The sequence below is a fragment of the Diadema antillarum genome, unplaced genomic scaffold (assembly GCF_040938485.1).
Source record: "Diadema antillarum isolate AM-2024a unplaced genomic scaffold, OU_Dant_1.0 scf00000006, whole genome shotgun sequence".
Classification (NCBI taxonomy): domain Eukaryota; kingdom Metazoa; phylum Echinodermata; class Echinoidea; order Diadematoida; family Diadematidae; genus Diadema; species Diadema antillarum.
The window spans coordinates 5032858-5057352 of NW_027270895.1; the positions used below are offsets into that span (position 1 = coordinate 5032858).

General features: G+C 36.4%; 1 protein-coding gene across 1 annotated transcript; it reads right to left on the minus strand.

The window, feature by feature from the left end:
* Window positions 1-18679: 18679 nt before the first annotated feature.
* Window positions 18680-19986, minus strand: LOC139716008 (uncharacterized). The gene is made up of 3 exons (XM_071627569.1): window positions 19764-19986; window positions 19027-19561; window positions 18680-18815 (listed from the first exon to the last, which is right to left on the minus strand). The coding sequence occupies exons 1-3, from the start codon at window positions 19984-19986 to the stop codon at window positions 18680-18682; spliced, it is 894 nt and encodes a 297-aa protein (XP_071483670.1).
* Window positions 19987-24495: the final 4509 nt, after the last annotated feature.

Sequence of the window (24495 nt, forward strand, 5' to 3'; positions counted from 1 at the left end):
TGTACTAACTGTGATAAATGGGCGCATGTTAAATGTGGTGAAGTTTCTGATGATATCTTTTATTCAAACGTTAACTGGATTTGCTGGAAATGTATAATATCTGAACTACCATTTCACTCCGAAGAATCAGTAAATAATGATGAGTTTGATGACAATGTGTGCATAAGTTCACAAACTGAAATAGCCGAGGATAGATCAGCAACTGTTCACTTCCCTAAACAAAAGGGGTTAAAAATAGCCCATCTTAATGTGCGTAGTATTCGTAACAAGTTTGACGAATTACGCATTTTCCTGAAAAACAATCCATATGATATATTCACGATGTCGGAGACATGGTTGAAAGCAGATTATCCCTCTGCTTCCCTTGTTGTTGACGGATACCATCTGGAAAGATATGACCGTGTAGAAAGAACAGGAGGCGGAGTTGGTGTTTTCATAAGTACCGCCATCACATATAAAAGAAGGACAGATTTGGAAAAAGATTCATTAGAACTAATGTGGTTGGAAATCAAAATACCAAACAGTAAGTCATATTTTGTGGGAATAGTATATCGCCCACCGAGCACGGATGTAACATTTTTTGAAAATCTTGAGGAAAATCTTGAAAATGTATGTAATTTCAGTGATAAGATCGTAGTGATTGGAGATATGAATTGTAATATGTTAACTGAAAATAATTTTTCACGTAAAATTGTGCAAATATGCAATACTCTCCATATGTCACAGATTGTATCCAAGCCAATGAGGATAACTCGATATAGTGAAACATTGATAGATTTGATTTTGGTATCTGAAACATTAGGTGATCTTTTTTCAGATGTATACTCCATGGCCATATCTGACCATTCTTTGATTTATGTGATATTGAAAGAGTGTACGCCTAAGTCAGTTCCGAAAATTTCATATATGAGGTCATTCCGTCTATATAAAGAGGCAGATTTCTTTACTGATATAGAAAATGAACAATGACACCTTTTGGAGTCTGAAACGGATATTGAAAGTTTATGGGGAAAGTTTAAAGAAACGTTTTTGTCTATTTGTGACAAACATGCACCTTATATAAGTGTAAGACAAAAATTAAACCCGGCTCCTTGGATAAATGATGAGTATTTATTGATTGCGCGTCAACGTGATTATGTTAAATCAAAATTTAATAAGATTAGATCAGAAACATTATGGAATGAATATAAAAAGTTACGTAATAAAGTTAATACATTGTAATTTGAATAAGAAATTAAAGAGAGAATATTATAGTAATGTTTTTCAAAAATTTGGAAGGAATGATTTTAAAGCCAAATAGAAAAAGGTGAAAGAGTTATTACCCCGTAAGAAAGAAAGTAATATACTGAAATTAGAAATTGATGGTGAAATGATAGAAGATAGATATGAAGTAAGCAATGTTTTTAACTTATATTTTAATTGTATTTGTGATAAACTGCGGGAAAAAGATAAGGTTGTGATGAATGATAGAATTGTGGTTCCGCTGGAAGTAACGAAACAGGTGTTTGAATTTAAAGAAATTGCTGAAAATTTTGTACAGAGGGAACTTGAATCACTTGAGCAAAATAAAAGCTATGGTATTGATGGAATGCACCCCAGACTGCTCAAAGCAGCCGCTAAAGTGATTGCTAAACCTTTAGCTTTTATGTTTAACTACTCTTTGCAAATCGGAAAATTACCAGCTGATTTTAAAATAGCTAAGATTATCCCTGTACATAAAAACGGTACAAAAACAGATCCTGTTAATTATCGGCCCATTTCGGTCTTGTCTACTGTAAGCAAGGTATTTGAAAAAGGAATCCATAGCCAGCTTTATAATCATTTGAAAGAACACAATTTGCTAGCACAAAGTCAGTCAGGTTTTCGACCACTGCACTCTACGCACACAAGTCTTCTTGATGTTACCGAGTATTTACTGGCGAATATGAGTTCAGGTTACATGACAGGTGCCATATTTCTAGACCTTCGCAAGGCATTCGATGTTATTCCACATGATAAACTTTTGGAGAAACTTAAACGATTTGGCATAACCGGAAAAGAGTATTTGTGGTTTCACTCATATATAACAGAAAGAAAACAGTGTGTTTCAATAGACGGCAAAATTAGTGATTTCCTGACAATGAAGTCAGGTGTACCACAGGGATCTACCTTAGGACCTTTGTTGTTCACAATGTTCATCAATGATCTTTGTCATGTCCAATTTTCTTCATCCACCAAACTATCACTGTATGCTGATGACACGGTTATGTTCAACAGGGGAAAGTCATTACAAGAAATAGAATCTTCGTTACAAAGCCAATTTAATCGCATTGTTAATTGGATGTATGCTAATGATATGTTTATTAATGTTGGTAAAACAAAGGTTATGCTGTTTGGGGCGAGAAATAAAGTAAGAAATAAACAATTTGATATTATTTGTGAAAATGAGAGTCTGGAAAGAGTGGTAACGATGAAGTATTTAGGTGTAATTTTAGACCCTTATTTAAGTTGGTCTAGTCACGTGGATAACATTGTAAAAAAAGTATCTAAAACATATGCATGTCTCCTTAAAATTAAGCCCTATGTTAACCAGAAAATATTAATTGATTTGTATTTTTCTTTAGTTGTTCCTTATCTGGATTATTGCTGTACGGTCTGGGGCAACAAGACTAAAACATGTACGCAAAGATTGCAGAGATGCCAGAATAAGTTTGCTCGGCTGGCCTTAAATGCCGACAAATTTTCCTCTTCTTCTCCTCTGTTGAAAACGCTTCGGTGGCAATCAATCGAACAAAGACTTAAATACCAACAATGTATAATGGTTTACAAGATTTTAAATGACAGAGTGCCGGCTTATCTAAAACCACTCATTGCCATTAGACCAGTGTACTACCTCACAAGATACGCAGTCAACAGCCCCCTCTTTGTGCCTACACCACGGACAGAATACATGCGAACATCTTTTTCTTACCAGGGAAGTGCAATATTCAACACCTTACCAGTATTCTTACAAACTTGCCCCTCTTTTGAAAGATTTAGAAAATTATGCCGTCAATTGAGTTACACGTTTTAAATAAATATTGATTATGGTATAATGGTTATTCATTGAATGTTTTAACAATTTTGTATTTTTTTAAAACTGTTTGTATTGGTTTTTTTAAATAATTTTTCTTCTTTGGTTCCATTAACCCCTATTATGGTATTTTAAACTCAGTTTTATATTTTTGGTGTGTCATTACAGCAATTTCTATTACACAGGTTTTTTTTTTTTAATAATACATTTTGTTTATGCCGAATTCAGAATACATTTTAAGTCAGTCTCCATGGTCTAAAGTATCTCTTAAAGCTTGTATTGTTTTGTGTATATGTGTTACTCTTGTATATGTTTTTTTTATGAAGTCTATTGTAATCCAATGTTTTTATCATGTATATGTACACAGGGCTCCCCTGGAAAGCAGTTGTGAAACTGAGGGGACTACCCTGTTTAAATATGACGGAATAAATAAATAAATAATAAAATAAAAAAAGTTTATCAAGTAATATCTGATATATATTACCCCAAGCAAGGATCCCGTAATTTAACTAAGGTAGTATCAAACTAGAATAAAGAGTTAATAATGCAGCTGAAGGAAGATAATATTTTAATCTGTTCATTACGCCAATGTTACGTGAAATAATTTTACGTATGTTATCTGTTTTACACTTTAACACTTCGATCCTATACTCTTGACATATGCAGATAGAACGTTATACACCAAAACACAGAGATTTTTTATTCTCATCGGTTACTCGTTGGAAGCAAAGTCTGTTGCTTTCCGGCCGCTCACCAAAGTGTATCGGATCGCAGTCTGATGAATCTGATTGTGTCGGTCGACTATCAGGTCAGTGACAGACATTGCTCGCGTGATCGTCATCGGACAACCTTGCCTCATCGGATCATGCCCGACCTGTCTGACATTGACCTGATGGGCGACCAATACAAGTCGGATTCATCAGACTGTGATCCCATACACTTTGTGGGTTGCCGGAAGCAAAAAACTTTGCTTCCGACGACTGACTGATGAGAAAAAAAATCCTTGGGGAACGGGGGATGAATTAACAATTTCAAATGATAGTAATTCCGATAGATTTTTCATTAAAAGAATCATTAATTATAGCTTTTTCAAGTAAACTTTCATACGCGGCAGACTCATTCTTAGTTGCCATGTCATAACCTTTCATTTTCCTGATAACTGACTGACTGACTATCTTTCCAGAAAAATTAGACAAAAAAAAAATGTTTTTCGAGTGTTGCGCTTGTATGAATAGATATGGCATAGGCCTATAAGGTTATAAAGTAGAGAGATTGATGTTATATCACACATTTATGTCCTGCTAGAACAGAGTGAAGAAATTCACTCAAAAGCATATAGGCCTAGAGAGTACATCATAAACTTATATTCTCACTAATTTACACGGACAACAGTATTATTTTGCAGTACGTATGTATAATATGGAACTTCCAGCATGAATTCGATTCTTTTAACGAAACCCGAATGTTTATACACTTTATGTGACATGATATGTAGGCATCTTGTACTCAATGGTAGTAGATAAGCAGTGTCAGTGAGTGTGAAAAGATAAATCAACCCCTTTTCAAATTAATTTTTAAAGAAAAAAAACAGCTTAAGTTTTGCTTTGCTTTATTCGTCATTTACAGACAGATTTTTAGTAGCAAATGTCAGCATCATAGTGACGTCATATGAGTTTGACATTATATTCAATCAATTCTACGCCCCAAATTACCCCTAGATACCAAATTTGGGTAAAAAGAAACCATGGAATTTAATTTTGGCGCACTTTGAGCTCATTCTGGCCCACTGTGCAGCGTATTGACATTGGAGACTCTCCTGCTGTGAAAAGATCTACTTTAATCGTAAATCACATTTTCGTATATATATATATATGTATATATGTAAGGACTATTCTCCGAGAAAGTGTGCAATTAAGTTGTTCAAATGACAAGAATTCAACATCAAAGATTTCATAAAATTGTTATCATTTCGGAACCGTTAATCCCTTACAAATACAAAACAAAACAAAACAATATATGGGTGATGTTTGGAAGCTCATTTCGTTTTCGAGAAACCTTTCCTTTTTATTATGTTAAAACCACATGACACGTTACGGGAGGTAGCATCGTAGAAAATCGTTAATTGTCTGCTTATGTCTTGTTTTAAAATGGCAATGCTTATGTAAAATATCATGGCAATATTTTGGTTGGGAGGAGAAAAATCTCTTTGGCGTTTCCTTATCGTACAATACTGTAAAATGCAGAGGGCCTACTCGGCTCCGTCATCAAAGTGGCTCGAGTTGTCCCTTGACCTTGATCGGGTAAGTTCTGTGATGCGAATATTTTTGGTTAATATTTCGCATTTTCGTCGTTACCCAACGATTTCTCATTATCATCCTCGTTCCACTCATTTCTTAGGCACACGTGTACATTTCGGAGAGAAATTTGACAATTTGCTGGCGTACCAGAACTATGTTTTTTTTTTAGCCTATACTTGAAAATCATCGTGAAAGATATCAACTTCTATACGGCTTGTGTGTCACAGTAGTATATCAATTAGATGCTAAAATTCATAAAAACTGAAACGTTTGATTAAAAAAAAAATCAATTCACGTTGAATGTTGTAGCTTGAAGAACGCACATTTTCAATACAAAGATATGGCTTCAGACAGATATACAATATTGCCTCCATATCTTATTATATCATTATCAATTCATAATGATTGGTAGCCTGTCTTGCTGGGCGTTCGCAAAGTAGCACATCAATCAGCGTAAATGAGCCGTACGTTAAAGTCCCTTGTTGGTTATTAACGCATGCAACATTAAACATTTAAGTTTTTTTTTCACATTATGTTGTTCAACAAGAATATCACAGCTAGATATCCCACGTTACCTACCGTCGTCACCTGATATTATTCCTCAAAAAAAAAAAATGAAGCGAGGTGAAAAAGTACATGTCATTAAGAGGGAAAATTAAGAAAAAAACAAAACAAACAAGGATGCGTGAATTGTTGATACTCCCAAAATGATATTAAACATTTTGCATACGCACCAGTGGTTTTCAAAAGAAATATTCACATTGTGTGTGATTTTTTTTTTTTGTAATGTTGTTCATGCATATTTCATGCACAGATTACCCGAGATGCAACATCTATAGAATTTCCCGCAATTCCGCCCATCACATGAGTTATGTAAAGCGAAGCAAGTCATCATCACTTTTATCCAAAATATGTTTTGAGAATGGTGATACATAGGCATATCTTAATAAGCTTTCACATCACGGCACTGTTTTTCCTCAAACCGTCAATTCGATGTTATTAGAAGCGGTATCAACGTGACAATTCTGGAATAAAAGAGGGATTTACAAAAGCAAACTATCATTGTAAACGTCACTATTATCTGTTTTTGTGCTTTATTTTGCCGAATAAATGGATGCGAACATTTTTGGTTGATATTTCGCATTTTAGTTATTACCCAACGAGTTCTCGTCATTACAGTCATTCCATTCATATCTAAGGCACACGTGTACATTTCGGAGCTAAATTTGACACTTTTACTGGCGTACCAGAACTATGTTTTGGCTTTAAGAAGGCCTATACTTGAAAATCGTTTTGAAGAATATTAACTTTTATACGACTAGTGTGTCACAGTAGCATATCAATTAAATGCTAAAATTCATAAAAGTGAAACGTTTGATTAAAAAAATCCATTTATACGTAGAATGTTCTAGCTTGAAGAGCGCACATTTTCAATACAATGATGTGGCTTCAGACAGATATACGATATTACCTCCATATTTTATTATATCATTATCAATTCATAACGATTAGTAGCCTGTCTTGCTGGGCGTTCGCAAAGTAGTACATCAATCAGAGTAAATGAGCCGTACGTTAAAGTCCCTTGTTCGTTATTAACGCATGTAATATTAAACATTTAAGTTTTTGTTTCACATTATATTGTTCAACAAGAATATCACAGCTAGATATCCCACGTTACCTACCATCGTCACCTGATATTATTCAAAAAAACAAAACAAAACTGACGCGAGGTGAAAAATTGCATGTCATTGAGAGGGAAAATCAAACAAACAAACACAAACAAAAAACCCCGAGTAGGCTATGCGTGAAGTGTTGATACTCCCAAAATGATATTAAACATTTTGCATAAGCACCAGTGGTTTTCAAAAGAAATATTCACATTGCTTTTTTTTTTTGGTTGTAATATTGTTCATGCATATTTCATGCACAGATTAGCTGAGATGCAGCATCTATAGAATTTCCCGCAATTCCGCCCATCACATGAGTTATGTAAAGCGAAGCAAGGGTCATCATCACTTTTATCAAAAATATGTTTTGAGAATGGTGACACATAGGTTTATCTCAATAAGCTTTCACATCACGGCATTGTTTTTTTCTCAAACTGTCAATTCGATGTTATTAGAAGCCGTATCTACGTGACAATTCTGCAATAAAAGAGGACTTTACAAAAGCAAAACTCTCATTGTAAACGCCACTTTATCTTTTGTGTGTGTGTGTGTGTGTGTTTTATTATGCCGAATAAATGGCCGAAATTGGCCTCAATTTAAAAAAAAAATAATTCAGGGTCAAAAGTCATGTTCAAGATTGAATTAAAAAGTATGATTTCACCCGTATTTGTGTAATGCCCAAAGGTTTGTTTGTTTGTTTATTTGAAACTCAATGTATATATTTATCATTAGACAAAGTTTCCTCAAGGCAGGTTCTTGGCAATGGGTTCAAAGGTCAAAGGTTAAAGTCAAGTGACAATATTGAGTCAGGAGAAGAATCACGGTTCGGACAGTGCGATGGTATACATTCTTGTCAAAATACTATAGACCTACATTTTTGTACGTTCACAGTCACACACACACGCATATAAGCTTCACGATTTTTATACAATCATTTATTCAGACAAAACATGCATTCACTCATATGTTTAAAACTCTAGATATCATTCATTTGACACATATTTACACAGCCGTAGTTATGCACATCATACCTAAAACAATGTTGACTCATATAGATTAATAATTCCTTTAATTTTATGTATTTTGACAATGACATTGATATTGTATTGGTATATCCAAGGAGGTTCGAGAAATGGAGTCACAACAGTCTTATTCGCTTTGATCCCATGCTCGAAGCCGCTACTCAAAAAAAATTGATGTATATGTCAAACTGGATCTGCCTCTCAGATGCGAAGACAATTGACTCGTGTCTCATTGCATAATCACCAGCCACTTTTCAAGGAAGATTATGTCTTTGTGATGGTAATTACTTTTCGCTATCCCTACTTGCAGATGATGGGCCGTAGACAATGGTAAAGGCACGGGGGTGAGCGAATAGAAATTGCTCAAATATTGCTGAAATACATATCAAAATTACTCGAATGTACGTGATTGTACGCTATTCTGACATATTCATTTGTAAAGAACTATACTTGAAGATGAAACCATAATAGTTTCATTTTGAGGATATAAGGAGAAAAGTGATAAAACCGGCTGTCCATGAGGTTAAAATTTCAAACACTGTCACAAAATACAGCTCAGATTTACACTTTTGCACATATTTTCGAACGGAATAGACTTGTGTTTTATATGCTTTATCAATAGGTGAAATTTCATTGCATTTGATATATAAACGAGCAGCATATACCCGATATTATGTTATACATTAAAAATTAATCTTCAGATTGCTCAGAAAGATGACGGCTTCAAGCATCGAACATCAAAGGCACAGATGCACCTGTGGAATTCTTTTGTCCATCCATAGAAAACTCCTTGGTTATACTTGTGTTTTGTATTTTGTAGCCTATGTACTGACGTAACATGTATGCAAAAAAAAAAAAAAAATAGGTTCACGAAACCGACAGTAAGCAAAAGAGACTTATGAGGCCGACACTAGGCAAAAAACAAAAACCACCACCAACAACAACAAGACCGACACTACGCAAAGAAGGCCCACGAGACCGACTGGATGAACAGTGCAATCTACATGTCAATGTTACAAGTATGTTGCCTGGGTGTTCCATTAATGTGCAAATAACATACTTACAAATGCAATTTCGTCACGCTATCGAGCGAGAAATTGGAACAAATTGAATAGAATTTTACTTTATATAAACCTTGTTTTTCTATTCAACCCAGCATAATGGAATCATGCCCTTTTTCTCTGTAGAATGCTAGCAGTCACTTTTCTTTTTCGATGATCCCTCTAGAGTACAATAACCATGGCCGTAGGCATGGGGGGGGGGGGGAATAAAAATACCTGAAAGATGTCAAAGATTTAGCAAGCAAATGATAGTGTTTCGCCATTTTTTAGATTAATGTGGAAAGATATGATGCACATTTTTAATTGAATTTTGTTTTTGTTTTTTTTGCACAAAAGCTCATACACGCAAATACAACTAGAGATCTTGAACATTTCAGGGGGTGAGGGAGGGCAACTTACGGGATGGACCCTATATAGCAACTCTCCTTTTTCATGTCTCATAAAAAATACATTCCTACTGCCATTATCTGGACACCCTATACAATTATGGTATATAGTTGGCGCTGTTCATCCTGTCGGTCTTGTTGGTCCTCTTTGCCTAGTGTGGGTCTCATGAGCCTCCTTTGCATGTCGGTCTGGTGAGCATTTTAAGCGTGTTGTCGGTCTTGTGGGCTTTGTTGGCGTAACTTTGCTTGTCGGTCCCGTGAGCCTTTTAAGAGTACCAGTGTCGAACTCATGGGCTGTATGACTCACGGGCTTATTTTACTTGATGTCGAACTCGTGGGCTGTATAACTAGTGGGTTAGTGGGCTAGTGGGCTAGTTGGCTAAAAAAAACTTACAAATCATAGATCATACAGAATGATAGATCGAGTTTGTTTCTATTTTTAAAAAAGTAACAAAAAGACAAATATTGGTGCGGGGAGTTCGAGTTTGAGTTCTAGTTCTAGTTCGAGTTCGAATTTATTCGTTTTTCACAGTAAAGTAATACAAACATAAATCTCACTTTCTTGAGTGACAGAAACAATGCATGTAAGTTTGTACAAAGAAAACAACAATAATGGGAAAAACTAACAGTATCAATACATTGCAATTGTTGCCGAGGTAACGAAAGTGAAAGAATTATCAATATGAACTGTGTGAAAAAACGAAGGAACCACTAAAAAGACATTGCTTATAGAGTGTGGGTCCCTCTTGTAAAAAAAAAAAAGCAAAGCAGCACGAAAAGTTTGGCATAAAAAGTTTAGCAGCCCACTAAGAGACAGACGGACAACCAGTTACATACAAAACAATAACAAACAAAATAATGAGTATGAGACAAGACTGGGACAGCAACAAGACTACTTGTAGGAAAGAAAACTGACTTGAGCACACGAGAGGAAACAAGACTCTAGCGCGACAAAGAGGTAACAAAATAGACAGGAATATGCAACATCTATAGAATTTATAGACAACGATCCTCGGAGGTTTGAGGAAGAAAGAGAAGAAGAAGAAAAGAAGAATATACAACAAACCCTTCAACTGCGAGGTATATGTTAAAGAAGATCTTATCATAATCAAAGCTTAGGCAACAGTATCAACTATAAAAAGAACGGCAATAAAGATTTTGCGGACGGGCAACAAAATAAGCCCATAAACTGGGGGTCGTCATTGTAGGATTGCAAAAGAAAAAAACTTCAATCTCCCTTTGCGGCGGTATATTGACCGATTCTGTGACGCGCTTTGTGTATTATCGGCATGGGCAGCGCCATAACTGCGGTGTCCCAGCCGACCCCCCCCCCCCCCCCTCCTCACTCCCCCACCCCTTCCCCACATTATCACGCGCACGGAATGAAAAACTGATGAAGTTTGAAGTTTGATTTATTACTCAACGACCCTCATGGGGAATGGGAGTACAATGTCAATTGAAAATACACAAAATAGAAAAATTTCAAATAAGAATTAACATATATACATGTATAATACCAATATATACGAGATATCAACATACTTTTCAAAAAACTTTTCAAAACATACTTTTCAACTTTTCATAGAAGTAGGTTATAAATAATATACTATACAAATGTAAATCTGTCACATGAATTACGAACAATGCAGGCACTGCCTGCTGCAAATAATCACGCAAAGGGTATATAAAATAAACTAAATCAAACGAAATAATAAAGTGCAGTAACTAACTTTAAAAAGGACATTATTATCTTACAAAACCTCAAAATGTTTGACAAAGTCTTTTTCTTAGTGGAATTGAACAATTGATCATATTTAAATGTGTTAGGATACTTCCTCTAATACTTTTCGAGAAATCTTTTACGTTCTGTCTTAAAGAAGGGACATACAAACAAAAAATGAAATTCATCACCAATATCATTTTTAGAACAATAGGTACACAAACGTTCAATTCTTGGAATGTCTTTATAACGCCCAGACACTATTGGAAGCATATGATTAAGGCAACGAAAACGTGTTAAAGATTTCCTATTATTTTCGTTAAGACGAATCAGATACTTTTCAAAGCATAATTGCTGCTTAAAAATTCTATAAACAGTGCATTGATTGTTTAACTCAACATCACTGTGCCACTCCTGTTGACTTATATCTTTAATTTTTGTACCTATTATCCTTTTGAATGAAGATAAAGATAGATTACTTGCTTGGCTCTTCCACACGTCAGAAAGGCCTAAGCTATCAAGAGTATTCTTTACTTTGAGAATCCAACCCATCTGATTTTTCCCCTTCGAAAAGGAGAAAAATTCAAAGCTATAAATGATGCTTGATAATTTAGCTGATTTCCCATTTTCGAGACGATACCAGAACATTAGAATTCAACTAGTGACAGTTTTTTTCTAATTTGTAGTGCCCAAGTTCACCGTAAGTCATACAATTCGGAGATCTCTTGTTCAGACAAAGCAATTCTTTACAGAACTTCAAATAAAACGTTTCAATTTGAATGACATTTTCAAAACCCCAAACCTCACATCCATATAACAGAATTGGTAATATCCATTGATTTATATAGCTCAAATCGAATATCAACAGGTAGACAAAGAGATGCGATTTTGCTCTTCACGGAGTACATAGCTCTTTGTACTTGAGTTACTTGTTTATTCATAGCTTTTTTGAAGCTATTGTTATAGTTGAAAATTGTTCCTAAATACACATACTCATTAATTACACTTAAAGGTTCATTGGCAAAATAAAACTTTTTCCTCTAGCAAAAATAACAACCTTCGTCTTAGTGATATTAACAGTAAGATGCCACAATATTGGCAATAATCAGAAAGAGCGTTAAGAGCATCTTGTAAATCATTCGCACTTTCAGCAAGTACAATAGTAACGTCAGCGTACAAAAAAGTGAATACATTTATATAAACATCCATTTCATTCTCATAAAAGCAATCGCGAATTGATGTAGATAGAGAGATCAGACCATTGTATCTCTCTTGTAAAAAAGAGTCAAAATCATCCAGATACAGTGCAAATAAGATTGGAGACAAATTTTTACCTTGCCTTACTCCTACGTAAAGCCCTGGTCACAACTCGCCGTGCGTGTTTTTCAAATTCAAATTCAAATTCAAATTTATTTCACATGCTAAAAAGAAAACATCACGTTCACAATAAAACAGAAGAGAAAAATATACAAACAGACATAGCTCGTGAGGGATCAGTAAAGGCCGTATGAAGCCTATCGAGGCCGATTCCCTTACAAACAATAAATAGTACGCAATTTCCATCAAATATACATCAAGGAACAAAAACAACAAAGAAACATCACACCAATAAAAAAAGAAAAGAAAAGAAAAAAAAAGGTGGCAAAATTGTTACAATAATTACTCAATTGCACTTTGTATTAATAACATTTTATATTTACGTTTAAAAGAGGACAGTGTTGGACTCTCTTTAATAAAAGTTGGCAACTCATTCCAGCATTTTGCTCCAGTGTATCTAATTGTAGTCTTAGAGAACTTATATCTGTAAAAAGGTAAACATATCTCATTGGCACGTCTAGTGTTGTAGGCATGGATTGCACTATTTGGGGTAAACGAATTATGGAACGTGACAGGTAAGACACCTTTAAAGTATGAAAACATAAATGTAGCCACTTGAAATTGCACAATTTGATCAATTTTCAAAATTTTCAATTTCTTAAACAGTACTGCAGTGTGTGCAAACGGATCTACATTACAGAGTATTCTTATTGCACGCTTTTGTAACATCAAGACACGATTCAATAAATATAATGAACTATGACCCCATATTATTGCAAAATACGTTAAATGTGGGGAGATCATTGTATGATACATAGTTAATAGAATTTTTAAAGGAAATATATGTTTCAGATAATTCATGACACCAACAATTCTACTTATTTTGATACAAATATCATCAAAATGACCTTTCCATGTTAATCCATCATCAATTGTAACACCAAGAAATTTTACTCTGCTAACCTGCTTGATTTTGACATTACCTATATATATTTGTAAAACATCTTCATCTATTACCTTATTTTTTGTCTTAAATACCATGTAACATGTTTTATCAATATTTATAACCAAACGATTTGCAGTAAACCAAGAATACACTTTCTGCATTTCTGAATTTATCATATTATTAACTTCATGCACATCCCGGCCTGAAAAAAATAGGTTTGTATCATCAGCAAATAATATGGAATATAAATTAGGGCTTACAAACTGCAAATCATTAACAAAAAGCAAAAAGAGAAGAGGACCCAGTACAGAACCTTGTGGAACGCCTGTATTCACATGGCACAATTCTGATTTTTTATTATTTACAACTGTATATTGTATACGATTTGATAAATAACTTTTAAACCAGTTCAAAACATTTCCTCTTATTCCATAATATTCTAATTTCATAATAAGTATTCTATGATCTATACAATCAAATGCTTTTGTTAAATCTAAGAATATTCCGACCAAAAATTCGTGATTTTCAAATGCATTTGATATTCTTTCCATCAATTTAAGTAGCGCCATATATGTAGAATAACCTTGTCTAAACCCAAACTGCTGATGATACAAAATATTATTGCTGTCAATATATGATATCAATCGAGCATAAACTAATTTTTCAAACAATTTAGTAAAAACTGACAACAATGATATTGGCCTATAATTTTGTAGCTGGTGTTTGTCCCCCTTCTTAAAAACTGGAATTACTTTTGCTACTTTAAGTTGTCGTGGGAATATCCCACTTTCCAAAGATGAATTCAATATTGCACACAGGGGTTCCATTATAAAACATATTGATTTCTTGAATACATTGACGTGAATATCGTCATCACCAGGACTCTTATTTACTTTCAAATTATTGACAATAGTTAACATTTCCGATATAGTAATATGCTTAAAAAACATAGATTGGCTATAAGAATTGCGCAGGTAAGTATAAGCAGAAGCAGATGCATTGGACATTTCTGATACGATATTTCTACCTATTGCACAAAAATACTCATTAAAATGTGTTGCTACAGACTCTGCAGAATCGATACACTGATCATTGACTTGCAATGATTCAATATGATTATTCTGCCTTTGTTTATTCATAACATCATTAATAAGAGACCATGTTTTCTTTAAATTCCCACGCACACAACTAAATTTCCTGTAATAATACTCACGCTTCCTTTTACGTATTTCCTTATTAACTAAATTCCTATACTGTTTAAATTTCTGTTCATTGGTGGCTGTACGATTCCTGAGATACTTACGATATAATAAATACTTCTTTTTACACATTTTTCTAAGCGTGCTATTAAACCATGGTTTGTCATTCCTTCTCACTCTGTGCACACATGTTTGTAGCGGAAAACACTTATTATAGAACAGGAGATATTTGGCAAGAAAGGCATCGAATTTATCATCTACATTGTGCATATTGAGGATGTACTCCCAGTTACACGTATAAAGCATATTACAGAAATACTGTATAGATGGGTCATCAAAGACACGTCTAGATCTGTTGCCTTCAATGTTGCTGTAAAAGTTGCATCTTATAATAGTAAATATCGGTAAATGGTCACTAACATCACATGTAAATATCCGGGATATGACAATACTCTCTAGATTATTAACAAAAATATTATCTAGAAGTGTTGATGACTGTGTTGTTATTCTAGTGGGTTTTGAAATTACCGGAGAAAATGAATATGATGAAAACATGTCGATGAAAGCATCAACAGTCGACACAGATGACAATAAATTTACATTAAAATCCCCGACCACATAACAGCTTTTCTTTTCCCTCATAATCTTGTGAAATGGCAATTCTATGGCATGCAGAAACTGGGAAATAGATGCAGCAGGTGGCCTATATACAACTGTTACTATAATGTTTTCACTTTGACAGTATATCTCAATACATACCATTTCAATGTTATCATCAAATAATTCCAAATCTGTCCTTCTCTTGAATTTCAAATCTTGACGTACATAAAAACCAACTCCTCCACCACGTTTATCACAGCGTCTGTTATCTACAAATGTGTAACTGGGTAAAACGCACAATGAACTTTCTTGTGTCTTTAGCCAGGTTTCTGTTACAGCAATGAGTGAAAATTGGTGCCTAAAATTTTGTAAAAATGTGTCCATATTATCAAAATTCTTCTTTATGCTTCTGCAGTTAAAATGACAGATCGATAAGTGGTTGCCCATGTCTAAATCTTTCAGAGAATCATCAAATTGCACTGGAAGATAGTAATTAGAATTGTGTTCAAAGTATCCATTTCGAGTATGCTGGCTTAAGTTGCCGTAACAAGTTGAGCACTGCCCATTAGGCCTACTATCATTCAGGTTAAAATCAATCTGCCGGTCACAAGTAACACATACATGTACAGAGTTAAAAGACATTACGAGAATAACAAAGCATAGCATAAATATAAAAGAACTATAAAATGTAAAAAAGCACAAAATTTATTGCAACGGGTGATGCCTGGAGAATTTAAAACATATCGTATTACAGCAGTATACTAAAATCATAGTGTGGTGATAGAACTATATGTTATATACAAATTAAAAGAATTTACCTGTGTACAGTATACTTCCAACTTAATGTAGTTACAATCTATCCAGATCATTCTTGTTGTGGATCTGCTTTCGCATAGTCTTTCCTCCAGTTGTTTTGACAGAGACCAGGACTCTTCCATCTACAGACCAGGCAGCGAGAATGTTGCTGTCTCTTTTTTTGCTGGCAAGAAAGGCATCTTTTCGTCCGTACGTTCTTGGCGGAGGCCACGGCGTTCTCGTTTTTTTCTAAAAACGTGGGGAGGAAGTGACTAGCGCAGGGAGGAAGTACGTCAACGCACGACACTCGCACGGTTGCGCAGGATGTAAGTACGTGGCCCGCACGCCACGCCTGGCAATGAGGGGTTACGTGCATCGTACGTTGTGCACGTGGTAAGTGAGTTGTACGTGCTTACAACTTACAATCTGCGTGAGATTGCTACGTTCTCTTGCGGAGGCTGTAATTACACGTGCTGCTCACGTAAGGTATCCCTACTCTGTCGCATGTTGTAAGTGCGTGCAAGTGCGATGATTTTTTTTCTCCCCGTCAGATGCTACTAGGGGTATAGGCCTAATTATAGGACCACCTTCCAAGGTTCTTCAGATGTATAATCATACTTCTTCTCCATGGATGTATGGTAGTTTAACCTTCTGTGTGTCATATTCACTTCATGTCTATAGGTTTTTATTTATTCTGTTGAAAGAAATGAGATTGAAATAAATAAACTAAGTGAAATATGTGAAATGTGTGCATATTTGACTCATTGACAGAGAAAGGGTTAATAGGCTATATCAGGTATAGGACCATAGAGCTGTGCAGCTCTATGTATAGGACCTAGGTTACATCACGTATAAAATGGCATTGTATACCTGATGTAGGCTAATAGGCTAATGTCAATATCAGGTATACAATGACATTGTATAACATTATTTGGATTAAAACATCCTAACACATTGGCACTTGAGGTGAGATGCGTATGATTTGCTTTTATCAAGTCTGCCATCTTTATACCCAGTTTCAGAGGTGGTGGCATTTCAGACATGGAGGCATTTTTTAGCTAGATTTATCAGCATATTAATAGAACAATGAATGTAGGCCTATGAGTTTCACAGTTTCATCTGAGACTAAAGGTGTCACGTTTGCAATTAAGGCCCTATATAAGGTAATTTTTTACTGTCATAGAAAGTTTTTCCTTGCTTAATTTCAAAATATACACATTCTCAATTTCAGAGAATGGTACTGACTTTATCACTGTTCTGCATATACAATGATGATCAATGCCTTTTAACCACGCTTGTGCAGATCTTAAATGTAAAATTTTTTTAAACTCCAAAAATCCTGTCACTTCATGCATTGACCATTCAGAGCTCAAGATTTCTATATGTTTTGCTTCTTCAAGAAGTTTTCTACTTTGTCTTATGTACCACAAAATATGGTACAAGTGTATACAAGTGTGTGTATATACATATATATAAATATATTACTAATCGCCTACCAGGCAGTAGGGTCCTATAACATAATAATTTCGATTTGTGACACAATTCGAAAGAGTTTTGAAAGCCCTTTCAAGTGATATAACAATCATTTTACTGCGTATGCGATTTTTTTCGATCCTATAATCCTTACAGGGAATTTCTGCCCGGTAGGTGAAATAGAACAGTATGAATATATAATTGCCATCATCATGACATCTTGGAGACGAAAATGATGATACTCGTACGTCGGCTCGGTTCGTGTACCTTGTAGAGATCACTGCGCACAACTTACGTTTTAAGTGCGGAGCAGGTGCTTATTCGGCAAGTTCGGTACAGTCTGCGTGCTCTATTGGACAGTTGAACTCAGGGAAGTGTCGAATAAGCACGGGCTGCGCACTTATTACGTGCTCAACACGTACGTGCTACGTGTGCCGTCAGCCGAGCAAGTGACGGTGGGAAAATTTTAAAAAACGCACGGAGTCAGTGCGTTGTACGCACGTTCGCTGTAGAGTGCACGTACGTTGCCCGCACTTAGGGTGAATCCGTAGCCCGAACGCAGCGAAAGTTCCTCGGGTCCTAAAAGTGCTACGGCTTGTCTGCGTGCTCGAAAATTCGTGCGGAGGCGGTACTTAATACGTACGGATCCCCAAATTTTGCCCACGTTTTTGTAAGTAGACAGCACGCACTTGCAAGTACGGCGAGTTGTGACCACGGCTTACTATGAAAAAAATCTGATTTCTTACCACCATACGAAATGCAAGATTTAGCGTTGTCGTATATTTTGACTATTACACGCAATAATTTTCCATCAATCTCGTCCTTCAATAATTTAATCCAAAGCGAACTTCGATCAACTAAATCAAAAGCTTTTTTATAATCCACAAAAACACAGTATAATTTTTCCTTTTTTTGTGTGTGTAAATGCCAATCAACAATTGCGTGCAATGACAAAATATGATCCATCGTAGAATAACCTGACCAGAAACCGGCTTGAACTTCATCAAGTAGATCATAAGAGTCAATGAACAAAGTAATGCGTTAGATCCTGGAAGAGGTTCATCTGAATGGTAATTCTCTAATTAAGGCGAAATTTCTTTCGTACACAATTAAAGAAAACTGTTAAACTTGCGTGAGCTTTCGCCTACTGTCTGTAGGCTTCATCAGATTGACGTTGACTCGCCGTAGTTGGGGTGTAGGCAGTCTTACAGTTCAACTGGGAAAGTGTTTGAATTTTGCCGTTGCTCCCAGCAAACTCCCTGTTGAAGAGTTTGTTGTTGCTTCAGAGTTAAGATCAAAGATTAGTTGAATCAAGAAACTGGAAATAAACTCACTATTGCGACGTTTCGCCAATTATCAATTGGCTTCTTCGGGCGAATGAAGCTCCCGATGATGGAATGGCCCTTAATAGTGCGAGATTGTGCAGAGCGCACTGGACATTGTCCAGCGCGCGAAAGACGGCTTGGGATTTTGCGAACGGCCCGGTCCCACGCGTGCGATAAATTGAAGCGGAGACCTCCTCTCTTGTTAAGTGTAGGTCTCTCCACACGTTCCCAGATGGCTTCCTTGACGCCCCTCTCAAACCACTTGGATTCTCTATCCAGAATAATCACTTCATTGTTAAACGAGTGTTTGCTGGCGTTGATGTGTGTGTATACTACTGAATCCGGGATGCTCTCTGAGTTGCTGGGTCTTCTGTGTTGGTTCATGCGAGCTTTCAGTGATTGTTGGGTCTCCCCTATGTAGAAATCATGGCAATCCTCCTGGGAACATCGGATGCCATAGACCACGTTTCTCTGCTTTCCTTTGGCGATTCGGTCCTTGACGTGAACTAGTCTCTGCCTTAATGTGTTGTGGGGCTTGAAAGCAGTAGAGATGCCCTGTTTCTGAAACAGCCTTTTGATCTTGTCCGACAGATCATGCACATACGGGATAGTGATGGTGACTTTCCGTCCCTGTGCACCGTGGGTTCTCCGTGTGTTCTTGCTTGGTTGTTTCGGGGTGTCGGCTTTAGAGAATGCCCAGTCTGGGTATCCACATCCAGCTAGGGCGTTTTTGATGTTGGTCTTTTCTTTTTTCAACCTCAGGTGGGCTGTGAACTATGGTGTCTACTCTGTGGAAGAGGGTCCTGATGACTGCAAGTTTGTGAACCAAGGGGTGATGTGACTGGAAATTAAGATACTGGTCAGTATGTGTCGGTTTCCTGTACACTGAAGTGGAGAGGGTACCATCTGAATCGACGTGGACCTCAACATCTAGGAATGCCAGATGTCCATCCTTGCATGTTTCTTGTGTAAAGGAAATGTGCGTGTCCAAGGAGTTGATGTGACCAAAGAAAGACGCACTCTCTTCTTCATGGAGGATGACAAAAGTGTCATCCACGTAACGGAGCCAGATACGTGGTTTGTGTCCAGAGTAGGTACTCAGTGCTGTGGTCTCAAACTCTTGCATGTAGATGTTAGCTACTATTGGAGAAACTGGTGAACCCATAGCACATCCATGTTGTTGTATGTAGTGCTTGCCGTTGAAGGAGAAATAGGTTGTACTTAAACAGACCCCTAACGCTTCAACAATCTGATCTATGGAAAGTGAAGTACGATCCTTCCAGCTGCCATCCCGACTAAGACATGTCCTAACCACATTAACTGCTTCTGATGAGGGAATCGATGTAAATAGAGCACTTACATCATATGATACTAAGGTTTCGTTATCCGCTACTTTGATGTGTGAAATCTTCTCAACGAAGTCTTGGCTGTTTTTCACGTGGTGAGGGGACTTTCCTACTAAGGGACTTAGAATGTTGGCAACGTGTTTGGCGAGGCTGTAAGTCACAGAGCCAATGCAGCTTACAATGGGTCTCACTGGAATGATATCGGGTTTATGTACCTTTGGCAGGCCATAAAATCCTGATACTGTCGGTTCTGTAGGTGGAGTCAAGAAATGTTTTTGTCTATCGCTGAAACCACCTTCCTCGTGGATCTTGTTAATGACACCAGTTACTGTCTTCCTATATCCACTGATAGGATTGTAACCTATGCTCTTATAGGTCTTCTTATCGGCCAACAAATCTAGACATTTGTCAGTATACTTGTCCTTGTCAAGCACAACTACACACCTCCCTTTATCTACTGGTACAATTACAATGTTCTTATCCCCTGCTAATTCTTCCAAAGCACGTCGTTCTTTCTCTGTGATATTCGGTTTCGGTAATTCAGAGTGACATAATAGGGTACTCACGTCATGCCGTAACTCCTCTGCAGCATCAGGTTTGATGTTACCTAGTCGGATGGCAGACTCAGTAGCGGTAATCAGTTCCGATACGGGTAGTTGTGTAGGTGATGTCGCGAAATTTGGACCTTTTCCTAAGAGAGATTTTTCCTCATGCGATAATTCCCTAGATGACAGATTTCTCACCCAGCTCGATGGGACAGTGGATGACACACCTGTAGGCTTGCTACGTCTCCAGTTATGATACAAATCCGCTCGTGATTCACATGTATCGCGGAGCTTCGCGAATTTTCCAATATGGCGCCTTTTGGTGAGCTCGTGATGTGCCAACTGCGCATGTGTAGTGTAATGCTTGATTTGTCAGACAACCTCGGCTGGAAACTGCTCCCCTATCCTCTTTTCCAAATAATTTTGATGTACTTTCAAATTGTCTAACTTGTGATTGATTTGTATGACCCTTTCGTTGAGTAATTTCCTCTCGGCGTTCTTCAAGATGTTCAGTGCTTTATGACCTCGAACATTACTCTTTAGCTGAACGCTGGTGGGTATAACCTTGTCGTGTAGACAACGTAGGTTGAACCGCAGGTGATTACGGAAATTCGCGATTTTCCTAGCCGTCTTTTCGCTGTTTCTGCACAATCTCACGCATTCCTGACCGAATTCGTGTCGGATAGACTGATGTAAATTCTTCTCATTCATCCAGTCGAAGTACAAGATCAAAGATTAGTTGAATCAAGAAACTGGAAATAAACTCACTGTTGCGACGTTTCGCCAATTGTCAATTGGCTTCTTCGGGCGAATGAAGCTCTCGATGAAGGAATGACCCTTAAATAGTGCGAGATTGTGCAGAGCGCACTGGACCTTGTCCAGCGCGCTATTGGTCTTAACTAAAAATTATATGGTCTTAACTAAAAATTCATGTCTGGCGACTTTTCGTTTGTTTTGAGGTGCAGGGTCACGTATGGAAATTCAGAGACCTGGTTCACCATTTTTGTGAAACATCCGAAATTGGTTTCTATTCAAAAAGTAAAAGAGAAAATATATATATATATTCAAGGAATTGTGCGGGGGATGTGAGAGGGTTACCGCCTTCCAAACGAGGAAGATTTTGTATTTTCAAACTTGAAATTCATAGATCTGACGTACCCTTTTGGCGAAACATTTGATGTTTTTATTCTATCAAAAAAAAGTAAGAAATATAAAATAGTGTGTGTGTGTGTGAGTGTGAGTGTGTGCTTTATTATATCAAAAAGAGCATTTATCTGCCACTAGTCAGACGTGCGAGCGGGCAGAACACCAAAATCAATACAATCACATTTCTTCACCTCTCCTCCAAGGGGGGGGGGGGGGGGGGAGGGGGGATGGTGATTCATTCCCCATCCCCGCGAGGTTTACGCACATGACGCACATATAGAATATTACCCATACACAGAGAATGCTCCGTGCAAGTTCCGATGGTGATAATTCATTATACATACATCGATTGATTGCAAAAATCACGTGATTGATAACAAAATGAGTACATATACAAAATATTTTGAACACTTCATTTTTTGATTTATTTATCAAGACTATGATGAAGAAACATTTCACCTGATTATCTACATATTAGCATCTTCCCAGTTGATTGTAACCTTGTGCGAGTACCAACAAACATGGTAACATTGACACACACTACATACAATGACTCTCAGTTCGTATTGAAAAAGCTGAAATTGACAAATTGCAAATGAATCTTTGGGTAATTCTTAAAGATATAGAATAATGGTAAGCATGCACTACAATATCTTATATGTTTGTTCAGTACTCCGGAAAATGTTACGTTCAAAATATGTAGGCCTATATACAGCCCGTATTTCAAAAATTGCCAAATGCCTGTCCAGGTACCATCTTCCTATATTCGATACATTGTTTCAGCATCAAGAACTAACAGAATACTTCCCTGCGAGTTACTAGCAAGACCACAAATTGTCCTACATGACCTTGTTCATGTTCACCACGAGTATCATAAACACAGAATAGTCCCGTGATGTTAGTTTTAGAAGGAAAATGACATATTAGTTTTTGTGTATTCTGGTGTTGTTGTAGGATAACAAATATGATTATACAGCAACACAATGAGAGGGGAGGGTGGGTAAAAGTCATCAAAGTGTGAAAATCGATATCTATCTGACCGATAAAGTTGAGTTGAGTTGAGTTGAGTTGAGCTTATTAACAACATACATGTGAATATGATAACATGATAACATGAAATTCCACAGTGTAAGATTATACAAGAACATGAAATTTTTATGAGAATACAATGATTTTGTACAAGGTTCTTACAGCTTTGCAAGCATATATTTTACATACTTATATATATCTTATACATAAGAATACATGTGTTATGATAGATTTACTTTCGTTGTGATACATTTATCACTGAAAAGGCAAAGAGAATGAATAAGTATGTAATGTAGACATATATGCATAGACAGAGGTTCTGAAGAAAAAAAAATCGAAAAAAATAATCGAAAAACAGAAGATAATGTTGTTAAAGGGGGAACCAAAAGTTAGCACAAGTGCTAGTCGAGAATGGTTCTCCTATTATAGCTACATGTATATTTAAGCTGCTTACTGCAAGGTCTACTCTTTTAAAGTAACTGTACTCTAGAAGTACATTAAACTAAACACTGAAATTTCTTTTCATCACTAAACTTATTTTAACAAGTGATTTTATAGGTTTCTTCGAAATGAAGATCTTGTTCTTTCCTCTTGAACATTTTTGGGCAAACTATTCCAAAACTCTGATCCGACAAAAGATATAGAAAATGTACCATGTGTCGTTTTACATTTCGAGAGTCTAAGCATGGAATGATCTTTGCCTCTAGTCCTGTATGCATGATTCATGGGCTCATAATATTGCGTTACAGAATGTGGTAAATGTCCCTTGTGTAGATCATATACAAAGGTTGACACTGCAAGCTTATGCAGGTCAAAAACATCTAACAGTCCTAGACTGTTGAATAATGGCCTAGAACCTGTTCTTTAGGGGGGAAATGTAATGACTCTCACGGCCATTTCTTGCGCTAAAAATATACAATTTAAGTGGCTTCTGTAGGTACTTCCCCATACTTCAATTCCATAAAGTATATGTGATTGTATGAAGAATTTATATAAAAGCATGAGTACATGCCTTGGAACAAAGTATCTTAACTTGAAGATTAAGCCAATTTTGCGCCTAATGCATTTGTTGATACATGTAATCTGATCCGTCCTCATCAAGGTCTCATCAATTTGGATTCCTACAAAAGATGCTACATTTACTCTTTCTATAACCGTTTCAGAGACTGTTAACACACCTTTAACTGCAATTGGTTGTCTTGGTCCTTTAATAATCATATAATTTGTTTTCTTCAAGTAAATAGTTAATTTATTCACAATACACCATTTCTGTACCTCGTTCAATTTTCCATTTACATCATTCATATCAATTTCTTTTGTAAATTTGGGAAATGTATGAAAAATGTTTGAATCGTCAAGGAATAGGCTGAACTGAAAACAGCTACATGAGCTAGGTAAATCATTGATGTATAATAGGAACAGTGTGGGTCCCAGCACTGATCCTTGTGGTACTCCACATACGATCGTTCTACTACTGGATATTTCATTCTTGTAGCACAATACCTGCGATCGGTTTGAGAGGGAATTTTGGAACCACTGCAACACAATGCCTCTTATGCCATAATATTC

What these genes read in the sequence shown, in the direction of transcription:
- LOC139716008 (XM_071627569.1), bottom strand. Translation starts at nt 19,986, where the DNA reads ATGCAAGAGTTTGAGACCACAGCACTGAGTACCTACTCTGGACACAAA. An exon ending in GGTCCACGTCGATTCAGATG is followed by an intron (nt 19,562 to 19,763) that starts GTACCCTCTCCA and finishes GTGGATACCCAG; the next exon opens with ACTGGGCATTCTCTAAAGCC. An exon ending in CGCTTCAATTTATCGCACGC is followed by an intron (nt 18,816 to 19,026) that starts GTGGGACCGGGC and finishes TTAACTCTGAAG; the next exon opens with CAACAACAAACTCTTCAACA.